This window comes from Eptatretus burgeri, chromosome 12 (genome assembly GCF_056783735.1).
Source record: "Eptatretus burgeri isolate ZD-2024b chromosome 12, Ebu_testis_v1, whole genome shotgun sequence".
NCBI classification, from domain to species: Eukaryota; Metazoa; Chordata; class Myxini; order Myxiniformes; family Myxinidae; genus Eptatretus; species Eptatretus burgeri.
In genome coordinates, this window is record NC_140972.1 from 100,085,160 (window position 1) to 100,094,801 (window position 9,642).

The window sequence follows — 9,642 nt, forward strand, 5'->3', positions numbered from 1 at the left end:
GGCTAACCTTGCGGCCTTCGTGATGCTTCTCGTCTTGTCGAGCAGGTTCTGGCTGATACCAGTTTTTTCTCACAGCTTCTGATCACCTCTCGCTGCTGCTGGTTTCCTGCAGGCGGGATAACATGAGGTGGTCCCTTCGGGTGGGTGGCTGGAAAGTTTTATCTCAGAGAGGATGACCACCTGTCTCATCATCTGAGCTCAAGCATTTGGACATCGGTATTGCAGCTCTCTCTGATGTCCGGAGACCTGATTGCGGTGAGATCATGGTGGGTAGTTACACCCAGTATTGGTCTGGTCGCTCTGATGGTTACCATGCCCAAAGAGTTGCTGTAGCTGTGTCCAATAAGCTGACTCCAATGATAATTGAGGAAACACCGGTCAACGAGCGTATTATGAGACTAAAGATTTGTCACTCCTTGGGTGTCATTTCCCTGGTCTCTGTTTATGCTCCGACTGAGGCGAGTGATCTCACCGTGAAGGATGGATTCTACGCCACGCTCGAGTCTGTGGTTGATCAGTGTACTCTTCTCCAGTGTTGTTACCAGGTAAGTGTTGATCAGTGTATCAGGTGAGATACTCTTCTAGATTTCAATGCATCGACTGGAACTGATAGGTCCACATGATACATGTGTTGGTCCCCATGGGTCTGAAACTGTGAACCAGAATAGCACGAAGTTCCTTGATTTGCAAGAAGTCAAGGACTTAGTGTGGCTGGTTCATGGTTTCAGTGCCCACAAGCTCATTGCTGGACTTGGTATTCCAACGCTGGCGGTGTGGCAAAGGAGATTGACAATGTGCTCGTTGATGGTTGCTGGAGGATGATCCAGAACTGCAGGGTCTACCGGAGTGCTCAGTTCCTCAATACTGACCACAGGCTTGTTGTAGCAATTCTGAAGTTGCAGCTTAAATCCAGGAGAATGGTATCATCCCAGCCAAAGCTGAATGTTTGCATGCTCAAGGATGAGAGGGTAGCTGAAGAGTTTGGGAACAGGCTGAGTGGGGATTTGGGGGGTCTCGGTGCTCTGGGTGATTCCGAAGAGTTATGGAGAGTCTTCAGGACCACCGTCCTTGATGTTTCCGGTGGATGTCTTGGAACTCAACGAAGGGTGAAGAAGAATTTTGTGTCTCGAGGGACACTGGATACCATTGACCAGAGTCGCAGGGCCAGTGTTAATGGCAGAGCTGAGTCGTTCAGGGAGCTGAGGCGTAAAACTGTATGTGCACCAAGGGTGGACAAAGAAGCCTATGTGTGAGGGTGTAGAGCATCACCTGTGGTCAAGTGATTATCGTCCTGCTTACAGGGGAATTTGCACATTGCGTTCATCCAAGTCCGTCCCTCGGTGTACTGCAGTTAGAGCAGATTGAGGTGGGCTCTTGACAGAGAAGTCCGAAGTGAAGGCCAGCTGGGCCGGTTACTTTGAGCGGTTGTACCAGGCTGATCCACCAGCTGTCGAGTTGGACGTCAGGGGTGTTACTATCCCGATTGCCGACACTCCAATAAACTGTGGTCCACCTTCATTTGTGGAAACGAAGGCTGCGGTGAACAGGTTGAAATTGGGTAAATCGCCTGGGATCTGTGGCATCCATGCTGAACTTCTCAAAGCTGGTGGAAATGCTGTAGTCGGTGTCATTGCATGCAGTTCTGTGCTCTGCCTGGAACACAGGCATCATCCCAACTGACACGAAGAGGGGCCTTGTTGTCCCTCTTTGGAAAGGGAAGGGTGATCGCTAAGACTGCAACAACTACCGAGGGGTGACGCTGCTCTCGGTGCCAGGCAAGGTCTTTGCTCGGATAATTCTTGATAGGGTTCGCCACCATCTGCTTGAGCACCAGCGTCTAGAGCAGTCAGGCTTTACACCAAAGAGGTCAACAATTGACTGTATCCTTGCTCTTCGGCTCCTCACCGAACACAGACGAGAGTTTAGGCAAGTGCTGCATGCAGCCTATGTTGATCTCTGTAAAGCGTTTGATTCAGTGAATCGGGATGCCCTCTTGAGGATTCTTGGTCTCCGTAGGGTGCCACCAAAACTGATCGATCTGATGTCTGAACTATACTCTGGTACTGAGAGTGTTGTGATATGTGGTGGTACCATCTCTGACTTACTTTCAGTTGTTACTGGAGTTCGTCAGGGGTGTGTACTCACCCCCACACTTTTTCAGCACTTGTATGGACTGGATTCTAGGGAGGATGTTGGAGAGATCAAGTTGCGGTGCATAGTTTGAGAATATCAAGATCTCTGACCTTGATTTCGCAGATGATGCAGTCATCTTTGCGGAGACTGGATATCCTTTTGGGGGCCTTCGAGGTGCTAAATGAGGAGTCTGAGCTGGTATAAACTAAGATCCAGGCTTTCAATGACATCGTGGATGTTGATATCCTGTCTGTACCTGTTTTTGGCAAGGATATTGAGGTCATGGAGAGATTCAGTTACCTTGGCGATGATATTCATGTCTCTGCTGGCTGTGAGCCAGAGGTCAACAGACGTCTGGGTTGGGCCTGGGGAGTCATGGATTCACTGGATCATGGGGTCTGGCGCTGTCGGTACCTATGCGGGAGGACGAAAGTCTGAGTCTTCAGGTCCTCGGTGCTTCCAGTCTTGCTTTATGGATGTGAGTTTTGGATTCTGACCAGGGATCTGAGAAGGAGACTTAATTCCTTTGGTACCAGGTCTCTTCGGAGAATCCTTGACCGTTGCTGGTCAGATTTTGTGTCCAACGAGCGGTTGCTGAGAGAGAGACTCAATGAGATTTGTTCCCTGCAACGTCCGTGAGCATCAGCTGTGGCTGTATGGACATGTGGCTCATTTTCCTGATGCTGATCCTGCTCATCAGATTCTCTCAGCGAGGGAGTCTTGTGAGTGGAGGAGGCCAATGGGCTGACCACATGCCTTGTTGTTGCAGCAGATTGATCAACATCTTAAGGAGATGGGGATGGTCCAGTCATCTGCCTGGGGGATGGCCAGACGGAGGCCCTTGAAGTTTCAGCGGAAAGTGGAAGCTGCAACGCGCTGCTCCGGCGCATGCTCCCATACCTGACCTGACCAGTCTGTTTGTTTGTTTGTTTGTTTTTGTACAGGATATCTCAAAAAGTTGTGGATGGATCTAGATGAAATTTGGTGGGCAGGTTGGGTGTGTGACAAGGACAAACTGATTAGATTTTGGTGATTATCTGGATCTGGATCCGCCAAGTTGAATTTTTAATGTGATTCTTCATCATTGAGCGATGTGGCCAAAGTGATATATGGCATGATATTTCAAAGATGTATTGAGCCCGATATGTTCTCGTGGATCAGGCATTGTGTGGCAGAGGTATGTGCTCTACAGCGTGTCCTTCCAGTTCATATTGTTACTCGTACTAGTGTCTTGGAAATACACTTTTTATTATTTTTGTCATTTTTGAAATTAATTTTATTGCTCATTACAGATCATAACGCCATGTGATCGCCTTTGAAACTCGCAACACCCTCTTCTGATGTTTATCGTCATGACGTTTTCTGCTGACACACACAGTGCAAATGGAAACAAAAACATGTTTAGTCAACATTTAATCATATTGGTTCACGAGTCAGTGAGTGACCACTATCTTGGTTCACGAGTCAGTGAGTGACCACTATCTTGGTTCACGAGTCAGTGAGTGACCACTATCTTGGTTCACGAGTCAGTGAGTGACCACTATATTGGTTCACGAGTCAGTGAGTGACCACTATATTGGTTCACGAGTCAGTGAGTGACCACTATATTGGTTCACGAGTCAGTGAGTGACCACTATATTGGTTCACGAGTCGGTAAGTGACCACTATATTGGTTCACGAGTCGGTAAGTGACCACTATATTGGTTCACGAGTCGGTAAGTGACCACTATATTGGTTCACGAGTCGGTAAGTGACCACTATATTGGTTCACGAGTCGGTAAGTGACCACTATATTTGTTCACGAGTCAGTAGGTGACCACTATATTGGTTCACGAGTCGGTAGGTGACCACGATATTGGTTCACGAGTCGGTAGGTGACCACGATATTGGTTCACGAGTCGGTGGTGACCACTATATTGGTTCACGAGTCGGGTGACCACTCTATTGGTTCACGAGTCGGTGGGTGACCACTCTATTGGTTCGCGAGTCGGTGGGTGACCACTATATTGGTTCGCGAGTCGGTGGGTGACCACTATATTGGTTCGCGAGTCGGTGGGTGACCACTATATTGGTTCGCGAGTCGGTGGGTGACCACTCTATTGGTTCGCGAGTCGGTGGGTGACCACTATATTGGTTCGCGAGTCGGTGGGTGACCACTATATTGGTTCGCGAGTCGGTGGGTGACCACTCTATTGGTTCGCGAGTCGGTGGGTGACCACGCTATTGGTTCACGAGTCGGTGGGTGACCACGCTATTGGTTCACGAGTCGGTGGGTGACCACTCTATTGGTTCACGAGTCGGTGGGTGACCACTATATTGGTTCACGAGTCGGTGGGTGACCACTATATTGGTTCACGAGTCGGTGGGTGACCACTATATTGGTTCACGAGTCGGTGGGTGACCACTATATTGGTTCACGAGTCGGTGGGTGACCACTATATTGGTTCACGAGTCGGTGGGTGACCACTATATTCGTTATGGGTGTGTGTCTGTCTGTCTGTCTGTCCTGAGCATAGCTCTGTGGGTTTTGATCCGATCCTGATAAAATTTGGGTGGGAGGTTTATATCATGATCTCGTTGTGTTTTCCTGAGAATGGGCATGGTGCGCCCATTATGGGCGGAGCCACGCCCAAAAAAACGTGTTTTTAGGGGGTAGCCGATTTCAAGTTGCATCTTCTCTGAGGGGGTTTGTGGAATCTGGCAGGGATTTCGGTATTTGGTTAGCCTAATGGCACTTGCATAGCCCCACGGAGCTCAATTTTTTTTTTCATTTTCGTCCCAAGGTGAAGGTCAAAAGGTCACAAACTTAGAAAATGTCAAAAAAATCAATAAATTGGGCATCAAGCTACTTGGGTTTTCAACTGTTTCGAATGAAAGTTGGTATGCAAGTAGTGCTCTTCAAGTACTACAACTTTCATCGTTTACGTTTTTCCCGATTCCCGCCAGTTTGCCCGTGGCGTCCCCTCGAAAGTCCAAAAATAAAAAATGGTGAACCGTGTACATTGTTCGTGAACCATTGCAGTCTCCAGACTTGTATCATATTTAATTCATTTTCATTCAATAACGGTTTGTCTCTGGGCTGGAGTGTCTACCTTGGCCCACCTTCGAAGACACAAAAAATGATGAGGGGAAAACTGGACACACCCAATTGGTCAATGCCACGACCATTCGTCGAGTGAATATATGCAACGTAGCTGGAGCCACACTAGCTCTCTTTATTGTAGTCGATTTTTCACTCGTGTACGAGCTTACCAAAAGTTTTGGGACACACAACTCGTAATGGATGCTTGTTTGCATCTTCCACTGATGTTCCATGGAATGCAAGTTTTGACACATTGTACCAGTGTTTGCTTGAAATTCCATGAACTCCCTATTTGAACAGCTCATGGCCGTTTGCATGCCTGTTCTGTACAACAATTGTCAATGCGTCATGGGGTTCTCTTCCCTCTTGAAGTGATTGTCTGCCACATATGTTGTCAGGGTCTCAACTGCGTTCTTCCAATCGGCGATGACATTCCTCAGTTCCTTTGGGGATGGCTCGTAAGGTGAAATCTTCTTGATAAACATGCTCGCTATGCCAGCTGGTGACCATATTTCATTCAAACTCTCTTTACTCCTTACTTTGTAACGTGATGTTGTGTTAGTGTAATATTTAACATTTGTGCCGAGCTTTGAAGCAGGACCATTCATGTTATTTTGTGGAAAGAGTGGTAGGGTGGGTTGGGGACGGGAGATACCCCTCCTCCATTATTGAGGCTGTTTGTGATATTTGTGGTGAAGCACATTTGACATGTGTGGGTTGTTTGTTTCTTGTGCATATTTACTTTCATCATTTTAAGCTACTATTTGTATTTTCAGATACGACATGGAGCTGGTACTGGATTGCGAGAGATCCTGAAATTTCATGCTCAGAGTGGAGGGAAGCTGGTTAACAGCACAAGTGAGGAGGAAAGTCTCAGTTGCACTGTTTGAGGAGAAGAAAAGAAATAACCATGAAATTCTTGAATTGTTTTGTTGTCCTAATGAAGTGTCTATATACAACAAAGATAAAAAATGGTTAAATTCTCCCTCTCCCAATACTTACTCTGACATTTCCCATACATACCTTTCTCATTACTCTGTTTTCCCAACCTCCTTTCCCGTTTCCCTCCCCGACTGAGCTCTTCTTTACTTTTCCCTGTTTGTGGTTTTGATTTACGATTCACCGACCCTATGGTTATTAAATAATCATACATAGACCGTGGTGGATCATTGATGGCAGGCTTCTTACATTCTTACCTCCTTGTGCTTTCAGATGGAGGAGCAGCATCAGCAATGGCTCGAGGATCTTGCCATCCGTTTGCTTTGTGTCTTTGCTCTTGACAGATTTGGGGATTTTGTGTCTGATGAGGTGAAAGAAATTCTATTCTTTTATTGATTTTTATAATTATGTTCGAACGGGAGTGGTTTTTGTGGGACAGTACCTCTGACATAGTGGGTTTCTACCAATTGCGAGCAACCTGTTGTATTCCACTTTAATTATAGCGGTATTTAATTTTGGCCAATCATGCTTTTTTGAGTTGAGATGAGTTATTGTTTGTGTCTGCATGTATGATTACCTCTCATGACGAGCCTTTCGTTGTTTCTCGCACACCGTTGATTATAGTAATCCAACCAACAGATGAGAACGAAGCTAAATTTAGTAATGAATGGTCATCAAACAGGAAATGACAAATTGAGATCCTGTAACACTCGATATACATTACACACAACAGTTGATAATAGCGCCCAGACGTAAAACGATGGACAAAATTAATTGTGCCAAAAGGCAGAGAAAGCTTCTGACATTGTGTGAAGAAATCGACTTGTTCGATACCATCGTAGAACGGCCTACGTGTCCTGATTCTTGAGTAAGAATGCGCCAGGCAGTTTGACCAACACTTGCAAGGTTTGAATCACTTTTTATTTCCTTTAATCACTTCTTCAGTGTTGGTTATAAAAAAAATAAAAATCATGCCCTGTTCACATGACCACCCCTCCGGCCAGACCAGGAAGCACCCGCTCGCCCTCTACAGCGGAGAGGACGTCACGCATGGGCGGAGCATAAACATGCATGAGGCAAAAACATGAATATACATTTTACGTTCAAACTTGGGTACATCACACTCCTCGCCTGATTTTTATATAAACCACTGCAGCAATTGATTGAGCAAAGAGAATTACGTGAACTGAGAACTGGGTGGACACCTTGGCTCAAAATATTGTGAAATTGTTATTCAACGTCATCAAAAATGTTGAACGTATTTGTTTAAAAATAAAATAAACTGAATACGTGGTGTATCATCCAGTCACGAAATTTATGGACCAGACTATGGCTAACGGACAGAGTGGAAATGAACATGAAAATTTGAAATTCACAATCAATATAAACAATGAAAGAATTCACTCTTCCCCTGCTGGTATAAGCAGCACGACCTCCGTTACGGGTCTCAGGTAATTGCGGGGCTTGCCGTCCTTCATGGTGTGGATTCTTACTTTTCAAACCTGACCGTCTGTGCTGGGCAATGTCTCAATCACACGTCCATCGAGCCAATCGTTCCTGTACGCAGGGCTCGAAGGGATCGTCACCCACTTTCAGCAGAGCGATGTCTGACACAAAGGTTGCATTGCTTGACTTTCCACCCTGTACGGGGCTGCAGGGTCTGAAGATATTCCCTGCGCCATCGTAACCAGAAGGCATTCGCCAAATGCTGTACACTTCGCTCCTGATGGCCGACGATGTCTGGAGGACGAACAAAATGGCCTGGTGGTGCACTCAGAGGTGTTGTCTTGAACTTCAAATTTGAGAAACGTGTGAAACGTTGTGTTCCCAATGAACGTTCATCCTTGGTAGCTAATACGGTTGTGGAACGAAGCTCCAAATCGTTAACCAACTCTACAGAAGGCAAAGCGGGTTTAATGAGAAGTTCAGCATCCCAGAGAAATCGCAGAAAGTCTCGGTAATCGTCACGCACATAGAAACAATGGACTATTTGCTCGAGGTCGGCCATGATGGCTATGGGTTCCTGCCTGTAGCATACTAATACCCCGAGGAGACTGTTGACTAGGAAGTAGTACCTTATTTCACTGGACATCATGATAGGTAGCACTGCCGTCATACACCACATTAATATCGTCAGGTTTGCGTGGATGGAATACAGAAAAATGAGGAAGATACCATCGCGGTCGTTTTGCCTCTGTTCCTGGTTCAAGAGGCTCAGCATGTCCTTTGGAAAAGAGTTTAGCCATGAAGTCCCCATACTACAGTTTAAGGGCTGGTTTCTTGTCCAGAAGCTTGCAAAGGGACTTTAAGTGGTTTATTGGAAGGGCTCAATTGGAAGTTTTACATCGTCTCCGAAGGGTAACGGAGACGCCCAATTGTTATTGTCATTCTTGATGAATCCGTCCTCCATGAGCGTGAGGAAATAGTTGTCTTCTTTGGAACGACCCGCCTTGTCATCATCCTTTGTTTGATGAAAGATGTCACTGCCGACCCCGTTGTCGTAGGCTCTGTGGTCGCAGGATCTCCCAAAGAGGTGACCTAGAGGTACGTAATGACGTGGCAGGATTACGTCCTTGATGGTGACATGATTAGGACATGGAGAGTAGACTGATGGTCTTCCATTGTCGAGAATAAGCCTGGTGTTGGCTCATTGGTTAGAGTGGCTGGCTTGGGATCTTAGAATCCTGAGTTCCAGGCTGTTGGTCACTGAATTAACACCTGGTGGGGTTGACTCGGATTGTCATCCTGCTGAGGTCGGTGAAATGAGTACCAGTGTACTGTTGCAGGGGCACAGCATTAGCGGCACAGTCACACCCCAACAAAATGATAGTTATTCTGCAGCCAAGTTGCCATACGCAAGAAGAAGGAGATTGTCGAGAATGTGAGTGTGAAAGGCCTCCACTCGCTCAGGGCTATGGACTCTGTCCAGACATACATCACTAATTATCACCCATCCAAGGTTCATACACTGTACCCACGGCGCATTAGGTGGTCCATTCCGAGATTCTCTAACCTTAAGCAGCTGAGGAGCATCTCGTCTAATTAACAGCAAGATGGTCGCTTCTGGGTCAGGTTCGGGAAACATTTCACCAACAGGACGTATATGTGAGTGGAGCCTTGAGACCTCTCATGTTGTCATCTCAGAGGAATTACAAGGATTACAATGGGTCAGTGCTAGGAGGGGCAGTGTACAATTTCCTCAAAACATTGGATGACTCGATTCCTGACACCTACTACTGGCTGCCATAGTTCCAAAGCAGGTTTCAAGTTCATAGGGGATGAGATTACTTGGCTCGTTGAAGTAGTCAGAGTTCGCTGTGGCCCAGAGACCGATTTTGACTGGTCATCCAACATAGCACAAGTTTTCAGAAAGTTTTGAGGATTACTAACGATGAATACCTTTGCAAGACAGATTTTGGAACAAGACCTTCCAGTGGATCCACTACAACCACAAATATCCCTACGCCTATGCATCACCGAGGGTCGCA

The 9,642-nt window shown here is 46.5% G+C and overlaps 1 protein-coding gene across 1 annotated transcript in view; it reads left to right on the top strand.

Annotated features, from left to right (window-relative positions):
• Positions 1-9,642, top strand: part of BTAF1 (B-TFIID TATA-box binding protein associated factor 1) — a 242,387-nt gene that overhangs the window by 44,665 nt on the left and 188,080 nt on the right. The window contains exons 9-10 of the mRNA XM_085849152.1: positions 5,992-6,079; positions 6,426-6,547. Coding sequence (XP_085705278.1) covers positions 5,992-6,079; positions 6,426-6,547 — 210 coding nt within the window. The remainder of the gene's footprint in view (positions 1-5,991; positions 6,080-6,425; positions 6,548-9,642) is intronic.